We start from the raw sequence: 22,220 nt of genomic DNA, 5'->3' as shown, positions 1-22,220 counted from the left end.
CATTCCGCATCTGGGTCTCTTACTGTGTTCAAAATCTCATACAATTATTTTTGTTCTGTTCTATATACTACAGCTGATCATAAGCAGTATCTAGTTAGCATATAATATGCTACAATCAGGACAGTTCGTAAGTGCTGCATTTTCATATTTACATGAAAATAATCATTTTAATATCAGTAATAAACTGGCAACGTTTCATAATGGTATGTATCTACAAGTTAAACATTTTACGCCATTCACCTGCAGTGTCAGCTTTAAGATTTGATTTAAAAACCTTCAAGAAATTAACCAGCATAGACACATATAATAGATAGTCCTTCATGATCAGTATTTATGAAGGAGGAAGAGGGACAGTGAATGTTTGAAAGTCACTCCTTAAGCAACAGCACCACCTGCTGTCCAAAATACTTTCTGGAGAACGCTTGTTGTCAAAATGAGTGAATATCTCTGTGTGCACTGGAAAAAAATCCAGCCTTGATAAACAGCCTAGGCTCTGTAAACGGGTATGTTGCTAGCTAAGGTGGGCTTTGTTTGGCCTCAGATTTAGAGTTCCTGTAGTAGGTGGACTGAAGAAGCAAAAAGGATGAAAGAGTTTTCTGCTTATTCAGTAGATCAAAAGATCCACCTGGTTGTATTCAGCAAGCTCAGCAACAATACACAATTTAGTCAATTAAAATAAAAAAGTTGATCCAGAAAGTCTATAAAGATCCAAAGACCAAGACCTGAACATCACATCACTGTTTCTATGGTTACAAAGTCAAAAGGTTTAAAACTGTAACTGGCAAATTATCAACAAATGAGGTCATAGATTCAAACACAAGCACTTAATTGGCTGTATGGAATATGTGAGAGCCACTTTATGTTTAGTGTGTATTCTACCTCCCACCACTTGGGGCAGTATATGCCTGTTGAATCATTCCTAAAGTGCATATTATCAGGTAGGTGGAAGCAAACAGTCATTTATGCTTGTTGAATCAATCACACACACAAGCACAGAGACCAGTTACCCCTCCGTGTCAATCAGTGGCATAGACATCTGTCAACATGTTAGTGAAACGCTCTGTTGAGATGGTCAGGAAGCCCATTACTACACAGTGTCTGTATGTGGACCACCAGCATTATCTTATTTAGAGTTCGTCCTCCTCATCTTTAGTCGCTCTGCGGGACGTTTGATCATTCACTCACTCACTCACTCACACACACACACACACACACACACACACACACACACACACACTGACTCAATCACTCATTCACACACTCATTCACTCACTCACTCACTACAATTTCCATCTGTTGAGGGAAGAAGACAGACAACAGAAGTCATGAATCAGAGTTTACAGAGACTCCCTCCATCAGTCAGTGAGTCTGTTTACGTTTATATATTTCTTTTTGTCTTTTTTAATGTCCATATGTTTTTATATTTACACATTTGTTACGTTATCTTTTAAAAGTTCAAACATAAACTTAGTCACTGTGTATTTATATGAAATATGAAATGTCCTACAGTGTTATGAAAACAGTATTTGCCTCTTTCCTGATTTCTTCTATTTTTGGATATTTGTCACAACTAAATGTTTCAGATCATCAAACAAATGTAAAATTAGACAAAGATAACCAGAGTGAATACAAAATGCCGTTTTTAAATGAGGAAAGCAGCTAATGACAAGGTTTAAGGTTTACCAGGAAATACTGGATCTTTGATATTAACTGTGTTTAGTGACATTCAGCTGAAAGCATAATGGACTGACTCCAACCCTCTACTCACTCCAGAGTCTCCAGTCTGTAGTGTGGACTCTCCACAAGATCAGACAGAGGCTTCACTGCTGAATCCTGCAGGTAGTTGTAACTCAGATCCAGCTCTCTGAGATGGGAGGGGTTGGACTTCAGCGATGAGGCCAGAGACGCACAGCTGGTCTCTGACAAACTGCAGTATCTCAATCTGGATAAAGAATAAATGATGTAAATAAAACATAATGAATAATCCAATCAGATGTGTTCAGGTTTTAAATGTGCAGCTCAACATGACTTTGTCCTAATCAATGAGCTTTCCTCTAAAATGAGTAGAGTGACTTAGTCATTGTGTTGTTGAGGATCATCATAATGTCAGCCTTCTACAGACATCACCCACATGTCACCACAACATTCACACACCTATTCATGTCAACACAGATTAACAACGCTGCTGATCTCAGTCAGGTCTGGAAATAGAGGAGAAATATTAGATTGATCCATTTAACACCTGCATTTGGAAATATGCTTTGATATTTGTCTTCCTGTGTGTGTGTGTGTGTGTGTGTGTGTGTGTGTGTGTGTGTGTGTGTGTGTGTGTGTGTGTGTGTGTGTGTGTGTGTGTGTGTGTGTTTTCAGATGGATCAATATCAGGTTACTAATATTACTTGCTAAAACAAACTTAAATTAATGGGAACAAATTAAATGATTCTCTGTCAACTGGTAAATATTTACAATAAAACTAAAATACTAGTTAGAGGGATCTTGAGTCTGTGTGTGTGTGTGTGTGTGTGTGTGTGTGTGTGTGTGTTATCAGTGATTATTATAAGAAACTTGTTTAACAATTTATAGATGTTTAATAATGTCAGCTTTCTACAGACATCACACATATGCATAACAACATACTATGCTTTGATCTCTATCCTCTTGAGTGTGAGTGAGTGTGTGTGTGTGTGTGTGTGTGTGTGTGTGTGAGTGTGTGTGTGTGTGTGTGTGTGTTAAGACGTATCAATATTAAGGAACAGATATTATTTGCCAAAACAAACTGAAATGAAAGGAAACGTTGACAATATGAACTGAAATATTAGTTGGTTGGAAATTCAAAATAAAATGTGAAGATTTACCCCAAAAATCAGTGTGCGCTTTTATTAAAAATAAACTAAACAATTGTGTTTTAGGGGATGCAAAGTCAGGGATGAAAAAGGTGTTGAAAAAAATTTTGCTTTAAAGTATAATTTTTCCTCTGATGATCATAAATGACATTTACCAGCAAACCAGACCATCAGTGCAGAGAAAGCTATTTTTATATAGTTTTTCTTAATGCCTTTGTCATGGGTACGCTCACCCAGTAAAAACAGCTGGTGTGGTAAAAACACTACCGCTTTTGTCCAAAGGGGGGCGCTAGAATGAACACAAACTGAAAGTTCCTCGGAGCACCTTTTTTAAATGGTGGATTTGCAGACAATTTTAGAATTCCTAACGTCTAAAGAAGCAGTGCTAGCAACAACAGAAACACTGAAAGTTGAATCTATTTGACATATAACGATACATTCATTTTCTTAACTTGTCCTCGATCTATTTCCAAACAAGGGAAAATAAAATGAGAAATTAAGACGTAAATTAAGACGCCCCCCCCCCCCATGCCTCTCTTCTACAGAGATGATTTCTAAAGGGAAAACAGGAACGTTTGGTTGGCAGTTTGATACATTTGTTAAACTCTTGAGCATTTTCTAAATATATCTAAACACCTCTGTGCCTCTTAGTCTTTCTTTTCTTTGCAAAACAACAATGTCATTTGATTTGTGAGGACAGGAAGTCCAATCCTGATTTAAATGTGTTCCTACTGTAATGAAGTTCACACATGAACTCTGGACAGAGAATCTGTTCCTGAGATCTACCCTTTCACACATTTGACTAAATTAATGTTGTAATGTTATGATTAGTATGTGTACACGTGACTTTGATTATTCAATATAATTATACAAAACCTTGTAAATTCTAGAATACCATACTTTGACTTTAGTAATGGAACACGCTGCTCCCAGCTGAATGTGGGAACAAGATAAATGAAAATATAAACAAGGAAAATGTATAGCTTTATGTATACAAGTTATGTTTCTACATAAATTAATTTCAAATGTTAATTAAATATATAAGATCTACAATAGTAACAGAGTGAGTGAACTGACCTCAGAGTCTCTAGTCTACAGTGTGGACTCTCCAGAAAACCACACAGCAGCTTCACTGCTGAATCCTGCAGCTTGTTGAAGCTCAGATCCAGCTCTCTGAGATGGGAGAGGTTGGACTTCAGCGATGAGGCCAGAGAAGCACAGCTGATCTCTGACAAACTGCAGGACCTCAATCTGAATAAAGAATAAATGATGTAAATAAAACATAATGAATAATCCAATCAGATGTGTTCAGGTTTTAAATGTGCAGCTCAACATGACTTTGTTCTAATCAATGAGCTTTCCTCTAAAATGAGTAGAGTGACTTTGTCATTGTGTTGTTGTGGATCATCATAATGTCAGCCTTCTACAGATATCCTCCACATGTCACCACAACATTCACACACCTATTCATGTCAACACATTAATAACATGCTGCTGATCTCAGTCAGGTCTGGAGTTAGAGGAGAAATATGATATTGATACATTTAACACCTGCATTTGGAAATATGCTTTGATATTTGTCTTCCGGTGTGTGTGTGTGTGTGTGTGTGTGTGTGTGTGTGTGTGTGTGTGTGTGTGTGTGTGTGTGTGTGTGTGTGTGTGTGTGTGTGTGTGTGAGTGTGTGTGTGTGTGTGTGTGTGTGTGTGTGTGTGTGTGTGTGTGTGTGTGTGTGTGTGTTATCAGTGATTATTATAAGAAACTTGTTTAACAATTTATAGATGTTTAATAACATAAATGTATTAAGTTTATAAAAACATTATCGTTCATAAAAGCATTTCAAACCCAGTTATTGAGTCTCACTAATCCCTCTACTATGTTATTGTCCAACCTTTAGTAACTTGTTTTCTTGCTTTATTAATAAGGTTCAAATTACTTTACCATTCATTTATTAGCAGTTAACTCTTCACCTATGCCTGATGCAGCTATCGGATCTGAAGCGAGAACAATGCCTTATTAATGTTAATTAATCTTTGATTATCGCCTCACTTTAGATGCAGCTTTAAAAAGCAAGATTAACTGCTTAATAAATACATGATTATAGTAAAGATTCCTCTTCTCTTATTCAGACACTCAGTTCACTTCCTGGTTAGTAGCACTGATTGGTGACCCTCACACTGTTCACTGCTCGTTAACCTGATCTAGTGAACCTGTTTCACTCCCTATACACCTGGCTCACCTTTTCAGTCTCCATTTGTAGATCATCACATGAAGCGGCAGAATTGGAGTTGATTTTCCTTTTGTTTGCTAATGTGCAGTATTTTTTAATTTTTTTTAATCTTTATTTCTACAGGTATATCCCATTGAGACCGAAGACTCTTTTGCAAGGGAGACCTGTTTTCCTTTCCCACGTTACCATTCACACACACATTCATACACCGATATCAGCAGCTAACTATCGACATTCACACGAGGCAAGGTGGGTGAAGTGTCTTGCCCAAGGACACAACAACTATGACACAGGTGTCAAGGCTCCAAGCCTTTGATCATCAGCCGACCCGCTCTACCAACAGAGCCACAGTCGCCCCAAAGTATGAAGTTACTGTATCTGCATTATTATTTATTATCATATGAAGTTTTAGATTCATCACAAATCCAATGGTTTGAGAAATAAATAAAATTCACGGCTCGTTAGATTCCGACCGATGCCCATGATGGCAAACCCTCCTTTCTGAACTCCTCCTCTACTTAACAATAAGAAAGTTGTTTTACCTCAAGAGCTTATTACAAAGACCATTACATAAAGCGTAACCAGTCTGTTCTTATTCTGAATCCCCCTATTAATGGTCTCTCCTGCCATGTGACTACAACAGAGTCTGAATCACAAACAGTATTAATGGTCTCTCCATGTGTTTGTAGAAACTACAACAGAGTCTCTTTCCTCCTAAAATCCTCAGAGTGTGAATCCTTCTTCAAAATTCCTTGTTTCTATGGTTTCCAGTGTCAACAGTCACTAGTGCTCAAGGCATTTGTGTAAAGTGTTACAGATATAAATACATTTGATGCATCAGTATCATGTAGAAGTTTTGATACTATAATTTTTTTTGTTTTTTGACTAAATCTCATTTTATAATTCACCAAGCCACTATGGGGCGCGCGGCGATAATTAATATCACAGGGACACGGCAGAATTAATCCTGCAATAGAGACTAATGAAATCTTTGCTTTGTGTCTCTTGTTTCTTAAACAGGATTTATGGCAACACACCCTCTTGGCTGCCACTAAGACGGGCAACATGCACAAGAGCAATCCCAAGGCATTTGGCTTCACGAATGGACCAATGAGCAAACACTGTGCAGGGAGTGCTCCAGTTGTAATGTGGTAGTTTTGAAATTTGCAATTAGTTTATTATTTCAAACATCTTTTGAGAAGACTACAATTAAGAATAAATCTATTAAATTCAATCTGCCAAAGAACATCTTTGAACCAAAACTTTAAACCTCAGTCAATTGAACAAATAGAAAACTCTACGAGCTCCAGTCAGTGAACTGACCTCAGTGTCTCCAGTCGGCAGTTTGGACTCTCCAGTCCGGCACAGAGAGCCTTCACTCCTGAATCCTTCAGGTTGTTTACGCCCATGTCCAGCTCTATCAGATGGGAGGGGTTGGACTTCAGAGCCGAGGCCACAACTTCACAGTGAGTCTCTGAGAGTCCACAGCCAGTAAGTCTGTAATGACACAAGTGTTACAAAATGTTATTATGAAAGAGAACTGATGACAGAACAGTTTGAAATGTCCTGATTTGAGAAACCTTTGCTCGTCCCATCAGAGGTTCAGGTAAAACAAAAGTTCCATCTGAGGAAACAATTACTCGTTCATAGCGTAATGAGAGGACTCGAAAATTAAAATGACTGGAAATGCTCATCCCTAGTTCAGTTCATCTGATCTCACTGTGTTTTACATCATTATCACCACTTTCCTTCTCTCCCTCACCTACAGACATTTAATCTTTGTTTCAATAATCTTGCAGATGAATGGAGAACATTTTATATTACAATGCTGCAATAATGTCCACAGTGATCTGAGGCCGTATTCACAAAACATTTTATCTTGGCGCTTAGAGTACTCCTAAGGAGCACTAAAAGTTCTTAGTAAGGAGTAATTTCTTAAAACCTATTCACAAAGCTGCTAAGGCCAACTTTTACTAAGGAATGGGAGGGACTCCTAAGCTAAGACTAGAGGGCGGTGTTGACCCTGTTGCTATGGATGATGTCATGTTCATACCTTCTATGCCCACAGTGATTGGCTGAGAGGGAATGAGAGCTAAGAGTGAATTTATGATAGAAACACTGTGGGAGATATCCATATCGTGTCGCTGTATTAAAGTGAAGAGTTTTTAAATACAATTGATGACAAGTGACACTGATTTAACATGAAACCAAGATACTGCAGGGTTTCCCACACATTCGTTCACAATTAACCTACAATAGTGCCACATAGACACCAACAGTAACTTTCAGTGCATCGTAAACCCAAAGCAACTGCAGGAAAAGGAACTTAATAAATATTTTTTATATAAATATAATAAATATAAATGTGTCTATACTTTCCAAATATAGCTTTACTAAGATTGATTGATTGATTGATTGATTGTCTTTATTTCGAACATGCAATAAAAAAAAATAGATGAATAAATAACAAACAAACAAAAGCAAAACAAAGAAATAGAATTAAAAAAAGCAAAAGAAAAACAGACATGCTCGAAAGGGGGTAGGAGGAAGTAAAAAACTTATCTAGTCCTACCCCTTAACAGATCAATTTTGCTTGGATAGATTATGTTATTAGCATGTCAGTATAATAAAAAGCTATAATAATGCATATATACATGAGTACCGAATCATTTTGTGCATATATATATATATACATACACATACATACATACACACACACATATACATATATATAATAAACAATCATATATATATATACTATAAACTATTTATATTACATTATAAATACCCATACATGTATATTGTAAGTTACTATACATATATAAATATTACAAATATAAATACAAATACCATGTATTCTACAAAACTACAGTCTACATATGTCCATGTTATAAAGGCTTTTCTAAATTTCTGTACTTTGTGAAGATGATGTCTTTATATCTGTTTTTGAACTGTCTTATGTTTTGGCTTTTCTGTACTTCCACACTTAACTTATTCCACAATTTTACTCCGTAGATGCTGATACAGAAGCTCTTTTTTGTTGTGCGTGTGTGGTGGACCTTGAAGTTCAGCTGTCCCCTTAACTTATAACGTCCCTCCCTTTCAGAAAACATTGCCTGTATGTTTTTTGGTAGCATATAATTTCTGGCTTTGAAGATTATTTGGGCAGTTTTGAATTCAACCAGATCAGGAAATTTGAGAGTTTTGGACTGTATGAATAGTTGATTAGTATGTTCATGATAATTTACATTATGGATTATTCTAATGGCTCGCTTCTGAAGAATATACAACGGTTGTAAAGAGCTTTTGTATGTGTTTCCCCAGATTTCTGAACAGTAATACAAATATGGTAATATTAATGAGTTATAAAGAATATGGAGTGATTTATTATTCAGGAAGTGCTTAGCTTTGGACAGGACTGAAATGCTTCTTGATAGTTTGGTTTGTATGTGTTTTATATGAGGTTTCCAGCAAATTCTGTCGTCAATGATTACCCCCAGAAATTTGTTTTCATATACCCTTTCTAAGTTTACACCCTCTATTTGTACCTCAATGTTTTCTGATTTTTTACAGTTTCCAAATATCATAATTTTAGTTTTATTTAGGTTTAGAGATAACTTATTTCTGTCAAACCATTTTTTTAGTTTGCTAATCTCTGCGGTCAATGTGGACAGAAGTTGCTGCAAATTTTCCCCAGAAACCAGTATATTTGTGTCATCCGCAAAAAGTACAAATTTTAGAGATTTCGATACATTGCAAATATCATTGATGTACAAGTTAAATAACAGTGGTCCCAGCACTGACCCCTGCGGAACCCCACACACGATGTCCAAGCATGCTGACTTAAATCCATCCATCATCACAAATTGTTGCCTTCTCTCTAAATAGCTCCTCACCCAATTCAAAACTACCCCCCGGATCCCATATTGTTCCAGTTTTGTAATTAATATATTGTGATTTATAGTATCAAATGCTTTTTTTAAGTCTATAAATGTCCCGATCGCAAATTTCTTATTGTCCGTGAAGTTAGTGATTTCTTCTGTGAGTTCTGTTAAGGCTAGTGCTGTTGACCGGTTTGCTCTGAATCCATATTGACTGTCGGTGAGTAATTTGTATTTATCTATGAATTTGCATAATCTGTCTTTAAATAGTTTTTCAAGAATTTTGGAGAATTGTGGGAGCAGAGAGATTGGCCTATAATTTGTGAAGTGGTGTTTATTGCCAGTTTTGTACATCGGTATGACTTTGGCTGTTTTCATTTTATTAGGAAATTGTCCAGTTTGGAATGACAGGTTACAGATGTGTGCTAATGGTCTAGAGATACCCTTAATTACCCTTTTAACAGTTTTTATGTCAATGTCATCACAATCAATGGAAGTTTTGTTTTTGCATTTGTTTACAACATCTATAATTTCTTTCTCAAGAACAGGATTGAGGTACATTGAGCTGCTGTTTTTCTTAATAGGTGTATCATCATGAGCTAAAGTATCTGTCATAGGTATATTTTCCGCTAAATTTGGTCCAATGTTTTAAGATCATTAAACAATCAGTTATTAAAGGTACATTTTATAAAGCTCACTAGAATTACATCTCTCCAAAACACCATCAAATGATTGTCTGTGATTTACTCTTAGTGACTTAGGACACCTCTCGAGGACTCCTAGCTTTTCATAGATTTTGGAGCTGGTTTTAGCGCTAAAATGCTTGGTGAATTACACTTATCTTAAAAAGTTAGGAGTCCTAAAATTAGGAGTGAAACGCCCCTTATTTTTAAGAGTTACTCCTAAATCAGCGAGTTAGGACGTACTCTTAGCCTTAAAATGTTTTGTGAATACGGCCCCTGATCCTGTGTCTGTCTCCACAAAGTTAGCACCAGATTTGGCCACAGTGACTTCTTAAGCAATGTTAAATATTCACTTGAAATATATATATATTTTTTTTAAGATTATTTTTTGGCATTTTCAAGCTCCACTAGACAGCCGAGTTGAAATGGGGAGATAAAGAGAGAGGGGGGATGACCTGCAGTAAAGGTCCACGGGTCGGACTTGAACCCACGACCACTGCAACGAAGGCCGGAGCCACAGGAGCGAACCGTCACTTGAAATAATAATTAACAGAATAACTGTATTAACAATAAGTTCTAATCTTTTCCAAAATAAGTTCTAGCACAAATATACACAATCAATGAATGAAAGCATATATATTTAAAGCATATATCCAGGACCTCCCATTCAGAAAATGATTAAAATCTTTTTTTTTATTCTGGAGCATAGTCGTAATCTAGGACAAAAACAACTGCCATATAATGTTTGTAATGAACAAGTTTAAGACAAACAGATGAAAGCTTAAGTGTATAGTTAAAGAACTACTCATCTATACTTTTTACATTGTTAACCACAACTGGACTTACCGAGCTTTTCTGCAGTTCCTCACAGCTGGAATCAGTCTCTGTTTTCCCTGGTCTGATGTGTTGTACTTCTCCAGGTCCAACTCATCCAGAACCTCCTCTGACATCTGCAGCATGTAGGCCAGAGCAGAGCAGTGGATCACAGAGAGTTCCATCTCTGATCTGTTCTCTGACTTCAGGAACTCTTGGATCTCCTGATGAACTGATTGGTCGTTCATCTCCGTCAGACAGTGGAAGATGTTGATGCTTCTGTCAGGAGAGATACTGGTCTTCTTCTCCTTCAGGTTGTTGATGACTCTCTTGATGGTTTTTGGACTGTTGTCCGTTGGACCCAGCAGGCCTCCTAAGAGTCTCCGGTTGGACTGCAGAGAGAGGCCATGAAGGAAGCGGACAAACAGGTCCAGGCGGCCGTTTCTACGTCTAAAGGATTTCTCCAAGGCACTCTTCAGGAAGACATCCAGGGATGAATTTACATATTTTTTTCCAAAGAAACCCTCTAGTACCTCTGTTTTGCTGCTGCTGTAACAGTGGTGCATGTAGACTGCAGCCAGGAACTCCTGAATACTCAGATGAACAAAGCTGTAGACAGATTTCTCAAAGATCACACTCTCTCTTTTGAAGATCTCGGTACAAACTCCTGAGAACACCGATGCCTCTGTGACATCCAGACCACACTGCTCCAGGTCTTCTTGGTAGAACATGATGTTTCCTTTCTGCAGTTGTTCAAACGCCAGCCTCCCCAGCTTCAGAAGAACTTCCCTGTCGGCCTCCGTCAGCTCCTGTGGACTCGTCTCATGTCCCTCTTCATACTTCTGCTTCTTCCTCTTTGTCTGAACCATCACAAAGTATGAGTACATGCCAGTCAAGGTCTTGGGCAGCTCTCTTCTCTGGTCTGTAGTCAACATGTGCTCCAGAACTGTAGCAGTGATCCAGCAGAAGACTGGGATTAGACACATGATGTCGAGGCTCCTGGAAGTCTTGATGTGTGAGATGATGCTCCTGGATAGCTCTTTATCAGTGACTCTCTTCTTGAAGTACTCCTCCTTCTGTGGGTCGGTGAAGCCTCGTACTTCTGTCACCCTGTTAACACATGTAGGAGGGATGTGATTGGCTGCTGCAGGTCGGGAAGTTATCCAGATGAGAGCCGAGGGAAGCAGATTCCCCTGGATGAGGTTTGTCAGCAGCATGTTGACTGATGACTTCTGTGTGACATCAGACACAACCTCATTGTTGTGGAAATCCAGTGAAAGTCTGCTTTCATCCAGGCCGTCAAAGATGAACAAAACTTTACAGAGAGCGAGCTTCTCTGCTGTGACCTTCTGTAATGTTGGATGGAAAACATGGAGCAACTCGAGAAGACTGTACTGCTCATCTCTGATCAAGTTCAGCTCCCTGAACGAAAGCAGAATCAGCAGACTGACATCTTGGTTTTCCAAGCCCTCTGCCCAGTCCAGAGTGAACTTCTGCACTGAGAAGGTTTTTCCAACGCCAGCGACGCCGTTTGTAAGTACGACTCTGATGCGTCCCTGTTGGTCGGGTAAGGCTTTGAAGATGTCGTGGCACTTGATTGGAGTGTCATGGAGGGTCTTCTTCTTGGAAGCGGTCTCAAGCTGCCTGACCTCATGTTGGGTATTAACCTCTTCACTCTGTCCCTCTGTGATGTAGAGCTCAGTGTAGATCCTGTTGAGGAGAGTTCCACTTCCTGTTTGATCAGTTCCTTCAGTCACACGTTCACATCTCCTCTTCAGACTGATCTTATGTTCATCTAGAACCTCCTGCAGACTGCCATCAACTGTAAGGAAAGAAAGAATAATTAGTAATGATCACCAATATAAAAACAACATTTAAACATTCATGCTGCAAAGTAAAGAAACATGACTTTGTAGATTACTGGTCTGACTGGCTGTCTGCAGTCCAGGTCTGGTTCTGGATGTTTGTCCACACTGGGGACAGGAGGAGTCTCCTGATGGATCAGGCCGGTCCCAGTATGAGGTGATGCACCGTCTGCAGAACCAGTGTCCACAGCTGGTAGAGACCGGATCCTTCAGGACGTCCTGACACAAAGCACAGCAGGACGGCTGCTCCTCCACAGAAACACCACTCCTCTTCCTCTTCCTGTGAGGAAACTTCTTCATTATTATACAGTATGAATTGTCATTGTTGAAAAATATCCAGATTTGTCCACAGATGGTCACAGACAACAGTAAAACTGCTAGTTTTATAACATTCAGTCAGGGACCACAGGTGAAAATTAAATGGCTAAACTCTGTTGCTCATGTTTATTAATATGTGGTGTCTTTTCTAAATAAAGAAACCTAAAAGATAAATCTTAAAGAAAAAGGATTGTTCCTTTTATTTCCACTCTTTTGATGAGCTGCTTTTCTTATCTCATTATTTGTATATTTACACAACATCCTGCTCTTTTAAAATGTTTTTCAAACTCGTAACAGCCCTTTGCTTTAGTTGAGGCTGTTCTTACTGATAACATTTCACGGCACTAATTTGTAAAAGCAAAAACTGTTTCTTACTTTGTGTCTGAAGGTCCAGGTTCATTACTGAACTTCATAGGAATATATATATATTTTTTTTAATACAGGGACAGTGCATATTATCAAACATTTCTGTCAATATGCCAGAATTAGCCAGAAGGCTATTTTTCATCTGCAGTCCCTAGACCGATGGTAAAAGTCACCCTAAGAGAAAATAAAGTTACAAATTTACATAACACAACATACCTATAGTAAAACATACTATTAAAAAGTAAGTAAAGTAAAAAGTACTATTAAGCTAAAATATACAATAAAAACTCTGGACCAGTCGCTCTTCATAGACAGACAGCTGGGGACTCCAGACTTGGATGTCTGGTAAGGAACTCTGCAAACACAATGACATTTTTATTCATATTACATTAATCCTTCATAATTCTGTCATGTGAAGACATTCCTTTTAATTATTTGTTGTCGTTGAAAAAAAATCCTGATTTCTTCCGAGATGGTCATAGAGAACAGTAAAAGTTTTCTGTTTGAATTTACAATCAGTCTGAAAGTAAAATGTTTGTTGCTCTAATGTCTACTCTCCTGTTTTCACAAACACTGATGTGCTGATCTGTCTCATTAAAGGGTAACTGAACCCCCTGTTTGAGCTACTGCACGATTTTGAAAAATGCTTTCAGACCATGGATTCTGAATTCTGTTTGAGAACCTTTGTTTTTAAACATTCCGACATCAGCCGGCTGACATTCAGGAGAGAGGGGGCGCGCGGTGTCTTTGAAGGAGGGGGCTAGCTGCTAGCTGTCACTCTGAATGACATGACTTCAGTGAAAAATCGAGTGACACAAAGTCTAACGGCACGGTCGCTACACAGTGAGCTCATATAGCCTATGCCACATAGATAGGTCGTCTGAGGTGGAGGACTTTTCTTATTCTAAATTGTTGGCGGGTGTCTCTATCGTAGAGTTAGGAGACAGAGTAGCGCAAGTGAGCTAGCGGCAGTGTGTGTGTGTGTGTGTGTGTGTGTGTGTGTGTGTGTGTGTGTGTGTGTGTGTGTGTGTGTGTGTGTGTGTGTGTGTGTGTGTGTGTGTGTGTGTGTGTGTGTGTGTGTGCAAGCGAGATAATGCAGACACACTGCCGGTAGAAGTTAAGGGTGTTAACCCCCGAAATAACATCCTTGGAGGGACTGTATAACAGTAGTAGCTCATGGACCAGCTATGGACCTGTAAAGAGCGTGACCGGCTTTGCGGCGACGTGATGACGTACTGCTGCACCAAAAGTACAGCAGTACGTCATTTTTCGAACCCGACGAAAAAGTTTTTTTCAAATCTTAGTAAAGTTCTAAAATAATTTACAATACAAAACATTTCTTAAATTGCCGATATTTAACATATTGCAATTTTTTTCAAAATTAACACCAGCATATATGTGTTCCTAAACAACTTAGGGCCAGTTTCACAGACATGGATTAAGCCTAGTCCTGGACTAAATGGAATTTCGAATGGAGATTGTCCATTGAAAGTACAATTTAGTCCAGAACTAGGCTTAATCCATGTCTGCGAAACTGGCCCATAGTGATTTAATTCAGCTTCTATCTCAAAAAACAAGTAAAAGGGTTCAGTTACACTTTAAGCATATAGTTTGTTATTGATACGAACTCAACACTTGTGCAGCTACTTCCCAGTGAAAGTCCATTAAAGAGAGCTGATCGTGTAACTGTTCTTTTGGGCAGCTTGGCCGTAGGTTAGTTAGGTTGAAACTCTTGTTAGAAGTGGTGAAAACAAATTGGTTGATTAATATGTTTGAGTCTGATACATTCTGAACAAACATGAATATATGTTCATAATACCCATATCAACATCAAAGAAGATAACCGCTACAATTTCTAAAGAAATACAATTTATTTTGGGGACCCACTCAAATCACCACCTGTGGGTCATGGGGACTCACTACATTTAAAACATCTACGTCACTGTGAATGATAGAAACACTTTGTCAGGGATCCAAACTTACCGAAATACCTAAATCGGTAGCCTGTAATCCTAGCCTATACCTTTTTTACTTGCTTACTGTATGATGGGTGCATCAGGGTAAGAAGAGAGGTGGATGAAGTGATGCTCCCATCATGCCTAGTGCCTACTGTACAAGCCTGTGTGGCAGTGTACAGTAAGGTCTGGGGTTGCTTCAGTTAGTCAAATCTAGGTTCTAAGCAACCTTGTGCCAAATAAAGTGTATACAGATGTGTTACGGCGAATATGTTCCTTAATCAAAGCTATCGATGGTCAAACAAGATATTTGAGTGTTTGGCTTTTTTTTGGCCGGGCAGTGTATATCAGCCTAGCCTGTCTTTGTGCCTTTTTACCTGCTTACTGAAAAACCAGTGCCCATGTAACCTTCTTAAATGTCTATAAGCTATTTTATATTTGTCAATTTTTCTTTCTCGATGCTGCCTGTCTCTGCTATTGGAGATAGGAAGGGAGGGGCATGGATGGATACTATGCCCACAATAAAAAACTATTTCACCAACTCTTTTTTTCTTACTTAGTGTCTGAGGGTCCAGGTTCATTACTGAAGTTGGGAGCAGACCTTCTGGACCAGTCACTCTTCATAGACAGACAGCTGGGGACTGGAGACTCTGCTCTCTGTCTCTGGTACTGAGCTCTGCAAACACAAAACACACAAAGATGTTTTATTATCTTTAATAATTATTCATATCATGTGAATCCTTGATCAATTCTCTGAGGACAAATCCATTCAGGAAGCTCTAAATACTGCTGCAGCTGTAGATGATAAGGAGGTTTAGCGTTTTGTAGCATCTTAGTTTAGACAAACACTTTTCTACGTGACTAACAGCTGTCTCAGATACTAAGAGGAAGATGACACAAAACATTTTTCTTTGTGTCACAAAGTTTATTCAGCAACGACATAAAGAAATGTCAATAAAATATAGTTTTAAAAGTTATACTGTATATAGTATGTAAAAGATACAGAAAGTAGGAGTGCTCATGAGGATGCAATGGTAAAGACTGCACTTCACGCTATGTTCACTGTAATAATACAGCACGGTCTTGGATGCTTCCACAAAATGTTTTATATCCGTTTAAAATCTAAACTGAAAGCCCGAGCGCGACCGCGCGCACACAAGTCCGCTCCCACACACCGAGCGCGTGTGCGCGCACATGAGTCCCCCCCACAAACACACACACACTGCTGCCTGCTACTGACACGTTAACGTTAATTGACAGCACGGTCTCGGATGCGGCCGGCCGCCCGCGCGCGGACACAAGTTCCCCCCCACCCCCCACACACACACACACACACACACACACACACACACAGACACAGCTGACTGCTACTGACACAGTAACGTTAATTGACAGTTATCCAAACTCTGTCTTATCTTTCAAATACCTAACAGTAGCCTAATGGTAATGGGGTTGACAATGTTGTCATGGCGTGCAGCATAGACTCCTTTTATACACAGTGCAGCCATTTACTATATAGGCAACTGATTGTAAGTTTGAGTGCATTGTGCAGTATGGATGGCAGTTTGCAAGGTGCCATAATATCAGATTGTATAGGTAACACCTGTACAGCTCGATTCTTCTTTAGGCTTCAACACTTAATTAATTAACACATTTTCTGTTTCATTTCACTGAACAAAACACATGGAATTAGTTTGTGGTTTTCTTTACACAATACACTAAGGAATGTTGCCCTACTCTATAGCCAACTTCTACAAAGTAACTTACTGATAATAACCTTTAACAGTGTAAAATTAGCCATCACTGATAGCAGCCAAATGTACTGTCTAATATGTTTCTTTGTTTACCTGCTTCCTAGGGGCACTGCACTAGTTAATTTAATAATGTTTACATATGGGGCCACTGGTGGTGTAGTGGTTAGAGCCCCCCCCCCCCCCCCCCCTTAGCTCAGTCCCCACAGCAGACCCGGTTCAAATGTGACCAGGCAGTGTCTTTTCTCTGCATGTCATTCCCCTCTCTGCCCCATTTCATCTCTGTCTCACAGAACTATAAATAAAACATTAAAAATGCCAAAACAATTATCTTTAAAATGTTAAAAAAAAAATAGATACACCTTTACATTTACTGTGAAGCCTCATGTTACACTTCAGTTTCCTGGTTCATCAGTTCAGTGTATGAACTACATTGCAGACTGCAGTCTCTCACAGTGACAAACTGAGTGACTCATAAAGAGGCTCCGCCTCTCTTCCTCTCTGGGTTTCAGTGACAGCTGTGTATGTATTGAGGAAGTGGATCCAGCTGAGTTAATGCAGAATGTAATGTCTTCTTTTTGGGGATTTTAAAGTGGTTTACGGCCACAACAAAACGTTACCAGCTGAATGAGTTTGTACCAGTTCACTTACTTTGTGTCTGAGGGTCCAGGTTCATTACTGAAGTTTGGAGGTTCAGGTTTGGACCGATCACTCTTCATAGACAGACAGCTGGGGACTGGAGACACTGCTCTGTCCTCTTCCTCCATGTTAACACTCATCTTCTGGACTTCAGCCAATCTGAGGTGAAACATTTATCACGGACTGTGAGCTCAGAAAACAAGTATGAAGAGAAACAAGTTTTTTAATTAGTCACAAGCCAAACTGAGAGAACAGGGAGTGCCAATCTATTGTCACACACTAACAGACATGTCACATAATCTCTCTATACATACTAATCTTTCATACACAGTATACTTTATAGTAACCTTTACTAAAATCAGCCAGTACTCCACCTTGTTTTTTTGCTTTAATTCTGTGCTTGTTTTCTAAGTTCAATGTGTATTATTACACTGTCACAACGCTCTGTCCACAGATGAAACTAAATGCTGAGTTCATTCTAACTTTACTTTTATACAGTTCACTGGGAGAACAATAATAACTAAGTGACTGTGAGAGTAAAATATTAAGAATGTCTTAATAACACTCACCCTGCCTCAGTCTGCAGCTTCCATCGTTCCTCTCTGCTCTGTCGACTCAAAATGAAGTCTGACCCGTTTGAATACTTTCACTGACAGGGTTCCCTCCCTGTTCTAATGTAGCACGGTTACCTGGTTGGTTAACTGTTGCTCCGCCCCGCTCCATTTACAGGAAATCATGTGTTTATCTCTGTGTGTGTGTGTGTGTGTGTGTGTGTGTGTGTGTGTGTGTGTGTGTGTGTGTGTGTGTGTGTGTGTGTGTGTGTGTGTGTGTGTGTGTGTGTCTGTGTGTGTGTGTGTGTGTGTGTGTGTGTGTGTGTGTGTGTGTGTGTGTGTGTGTGTGTGTGTGTGTGTGTGTGTGTGTGTGTGTGTGTGTGTGTGTCTTTGACATAAAGCAATTAATTTTTTTTTTTTTTACAGTAGGCTAACGCAAATAGTTACTTTCCCTGGTAACTAATTACTTCTATTATAAAGTAATTCAGTTACTAACTCAGTTACTTTTTGGAACAAGTAGTGAGTAACTATAACTAATTACTTTTTTAAAGTAACGTTCCCAACACTGCATATTTCCAGCACACTGCATGATGATGGTTCATTTTTGTCATTCTTGCTCTGGATGCTCAAGAACAGCTTGATGGGAAACGACTTGCTGACACATTAAGCTCTTTGGGAGTTTTCACTCTGTGCTACTGTTATTTTATTTTATGTTTTTGACAAAAAAAAACTCACATTTACATGTACATTTCTGATTAAAACCAATTTAACGCATTTGTGAATGAATGTAAAAGTAATAAGTGTTTCTGCCTTTTAAATGCAGTGTGTTGAACACCCCGGTATTGTCTTGTTTTAAAGTGAACAGAAACTTTAGTTACATTGATTTGTTGTACGGTGTTGTGACACGACATAATCTTATAATAAAGTGTATCATGTCCATTTCCAAATAGCACATAGTGATTTATTCTATTTTATTTGTCTTTTATTGGATTATTATTCTGTTTACATAGTGTGCTCTGTTTTTTACTACCAATGACATCACACTTACCAAACCAGTGTAGGGCTGTTGTACAATTTATGATTTATGTGGTATCTTGATAACAATAATCCACAATCAGTACTTTAGTTGAGCTGGCCTTATTTAGCTAACTATTCCGCAACAGGACTGACTTGACAGTACAGCATCTTCTGCCAGATGCCAATGCTGTATACAAGACTCTAACTCACCATACATAGAACAGTGGCGCCCTCTATGGGCTACAGGCTACTATAACAATTTACACACAAAAAGAAAAAGAAAAAAAGACACTTAGGGCCCACTCACACTAGGGCTGTTTGCCTGTTCCGTGCTGCAGGAAGATTCAGCACGATTCCCCCCCTCCCATTCTCTAAAGGCAGGACACACCGGCCCGATAATCGTCGTCGTAGAGTTTCGAGGGGACGGAGACACAAATCTGTTTGGTGTGTGCCGTGAAATCGGTCGTAGTTGATGTCGTCGGGCTTCTTTTGAGCCTTCAATCGGCGGCGGACAGTCTTTCAGTTTGAGCAATTTGATTTGTGGAGGGCTAGCGAATCAGTGAAGCCCGGAAGTGAGGCGGGTAGCACAAACAGCTAACAAAAGTTAGCCATCGTTTTAATGTGTTTGTTTGTTTCGTTCAGCGAGTACTCACATGCATCAACCCTTGTTGACTGCTCGACACCATGCTCGACACTCTTTGCTAAAAATGGTGCTCTTTATGGTCCATAAATATAAATACGTATTTCTATCTATGTTTATGGACTAGAGAGCCGTCCCATCATTTCCGGCTTCCGTATTTTTTCGGGCCACAATACAGATTAGCGCCGCCTGCTGTTATGGAGACATTACGTCCCACGCAAGCGCAGAGCGTACGGAAAGTCAGCAGTCGGTTTTGGTGTGTTCTTTGCACTTTTTCGGCCGCGACGGGAAGACTGGAGCTCCCTGAATCGGCAGTCACCATTTTCGGGTAGTCGGACTGGTGTGTCCTGGCCTTTACTCATCTTCTGCTCTGACCATATACATGTGACTCTGCACTACCTCACCATACATAGAACAGTGGCGCCCTCTATGGGCTACAGGCTACTATAACAGTTTACACACAAAAAGAAAAAGAAAAGAAGGCACTTACCCTATTTGCTGATCTACTTTCCAAGCACAGCTCATCTCAAACAAACATTATCATTTCCTTTGGTTCAGCGGGTTGAATTAAAAAGGGTTTTGGTCAAATATTGTAATTTCCCATCATGACATTTAAACAAGATAAATCAGTCAATTGTTTCAAATTAAATAATAAGACATTATAGTAGACAGCTAACTTACCTTAGCAACAGAATACAACTGACAGCTATGGTAGCTAAACTTAGTTATCTTAACAACAGATGTTAACCGATAGTAGCTGGCTAAACCTAGCTATCTAAGAGTAGTTATCTAACAGCTATAATGTAAGCAGGAGATCTTTCTAACAGTAGTTCATGTATCTCAAAGCTTTTATTTTAACATTAACTGCTATTTTCTCCTAATGGCCTAAAATGCTAGCCTGGCTCCGCCCGCCCGCCTACTTCCGGCCAAATTTCATTTTCCCTTCAGTAGTCAGTCTGGGTGTACAGTGCATTTTCCCAGTTCTCCGGAGAATCTACAATCGTCCAATCAGCGAACAGAGCGAGTGGCTGAGAACGATGATGTCGAAGTCGCGCTCCAGTTTCAGTTGAATGCTGCGTTCCTACATACTCGGAAGAAGGAGATTTCCGACTTGGTAGTTCCGAGTTCCGACCCGTCTGTGTTCCAGTGCATCTGCTCGCGAAAGTATGGACGCCTAAAACCTTTCTCGTCCAAATAACTAAACGTTAGGCTCTGACAAGTTACTGTTGCCAGGTACCGGTAGATCCATAGACTACAATATGTAGTGAAGTCGGAAATTTCCGAGTTTCCAGTACAACTGGAACGCACCGTCAGAAGCCGGCTCATGACACACTTGACGACCAAACGTGATGCGATTGGTTGGCTAATCCAGAGTGGCACTGGGCAGATCCAATAGTTTTAAACTTCGACAGACACCCGCCTCCATGAGTGAACGTTTGCCAATTACAGCACATCCAGACCTTCTGTACAAATGAAATGAAGTACGATGGTCTGGTTGGACCAGGCTACTAAAATTCAGCTGTTGCTATAAAAACGGTCAAGTTCACTGAAAAGTATTAAGGTGCAAACACACTGCACTTGCCGCCGGCTTGATCATTTTGGGTCATATATGCCTGACGCCGACGCCGTTTTCTGAGATCAGACCCGTCACACTTACGGTGCAACAACATGGTACAGCTGTGCACTGTACACTGTGTAACCAGCGGCAGTCATGGCACAAATAACAGCAACATTAAAAAAACAGCATGAAGACGCACCCTGATCGCAAATACACATTAATAGCAATTCAGCAACATACTAAACACATTAACACCAGCAGTGTGTGCTCAGCGGCAAAAATAAAGACAGACATCAGCCTACCTGAAAAAGCGCCGGGTCTGGCGGAGGACAACACCTGTGCTTGGCTGTGCCTTTAGGCTAGTTAACAACAGAACACTATGCTAGCTCGCTAACGGTTATCATCATATACCTCTCGCTCGTCATAAAGTGATTTTGAGAGAGAGAGAGAGAGTGAGAGAGAGAGAGAGAATCGCCTCTTTCTCTTTTCTTCTTCTTCAAGTCCTTTAGCTGTCTTGTCTCTTGTCACCTCATCGTTTCATCTGAGCTCACACCCAATGATTATTTCAGCCGTTAAAGGACGAGCCAATGGGACGCTAATCTTGGCGCTAACAGTTAAATACAGCAGTTTGAAGGCTAGCTAACGGGACGCTAAGCTAGCGCGCTAACAGCTATTTTACATCTTGCGGCCGTCAATAAGCTTACCGAGTTTGTCCCAGTTTGATAGAGAGAGAGAGACAGAGAAAGAGAGAGAGAGAGACAGACAGACAGACAGAGAGAGAGAGAGAGCGAGACAGACAGGCAGACAGACAGAGAGACTTACCTGCTAACTCAACTTGCTTCCAGTAGTAAATCTCCATGTCCTCGCTCCGTCTCATCCATTGAACCTTCTAGAACAGGGGTCTCCAACAGGTCGATCGCGAGCTACCGGTAGCTCGTGGGCGGGCTTTCAGTAGCTCGCCTGATAGGTTGACCGACTTGTAAAAAAAAATAATAATAATTTTTTTTTTTTTTTTACAAGTTAAAAATCTGATGAAGGTAAATGCACCTCTTCCCATGGTCAAAACTTGCGATTTGCGGTAAATAAATGTTCATGTGTCTCAAAGCGTTTCTG

General features: G+C 39.6%; 1 protein-coding gene across 3 annotated transcripts; it reads right to left on the bottom strand.

The window, feature by feature from the left end:
* Window positions 1–115: 115 nt before the first annotated feature.
* Window positions 116–17,961, bottom strand: LOC307267622 (protein NLRC3-like). 3 transcript variants are annotated; one of them, XM_080049999.1, is made up of 9 exons: window positions 17,911–17,961; window positions 17,354–17,500; window positions 15,508–15,627; window positions 12,357–12,592; window positions 10,481–12,269; window positions 6,394–6,567; window positions 3,921–4,094; window positions 1,769–1,942; window positions 116–1,293 (listed from the first exon to the last, which is right to left on the bottom strand). In XM_080049999.1, exons 2-9 carry the CDS (start codon window positions 17,479–17,481, stop codon window positions 1,281–1,283), a joined length of 2,808 nt encoding a protein of 935 aa, XP_079906125.1. In that variant the 5' UTR covers window positions 17,482–17,500; window positions 17,911–17,961; the 3' UTR covers window positions 116–1,280. The 3 variants fall into 3 exon arrangements, with proteins under 3 accessions (XP_079906125.1, XP_079906126.1, XP_079906127.1); XM_080050000.1 differs by having other exon boundaries at window positions 12,369–12,592; XM_080050001.1 differs by lacking the exon at window positions 15,508–15,627 and having other exon boundaries at window positions 12,369–12,592.
* Between the last annotated feature and the right edge of the window lie 4,259 nt (window positions 17,962–22,220).

The sequence above is a fragment of the Ammodytes marinus genome (genome assembly GCF_949987685.1).
Source record: "Ammodytes marinus genome assembly, chromosome: 21".
In the NCBI taxonomy this organism is placed as follows: Eukaryota; Metazoa; Chordata; class Actinopteri; order Uranoscopiformes; family Ammodytidae; genus Ammodytes; species Ammodytes marinus.
The sequence above is the reverse complement of the archived record's forward strand: the minus strand, read 5'-3'. Positions and strand labels throughout refer to the sequence as shown.

Bases quoted from the DNA above. Each gene is read 5' to 3' on its own strand.
- LOC307267622 (XM_080049999.1), bottom strand. From the start codon at position 17,481: ATGAGTGTTAACATGGAGGAAGAGGACAGAGCAGTGTCTCCAGTCCCC. The intron at 12,593-15,507 runs GTAAGAAAAAAA...GTTTCCTCACAG, and splicing joins CCTGGACCCTCAGACACTAA to GAAGAGGAAGAGGAGTGGTG. The intron at 4,095-6,393 runs GTCAGTTCACTG...TTCTTTATTCAG, and splicing joins TGCCGACTGGAGACACTGAG to ATTGAGGTCCTGCAGTTTGT.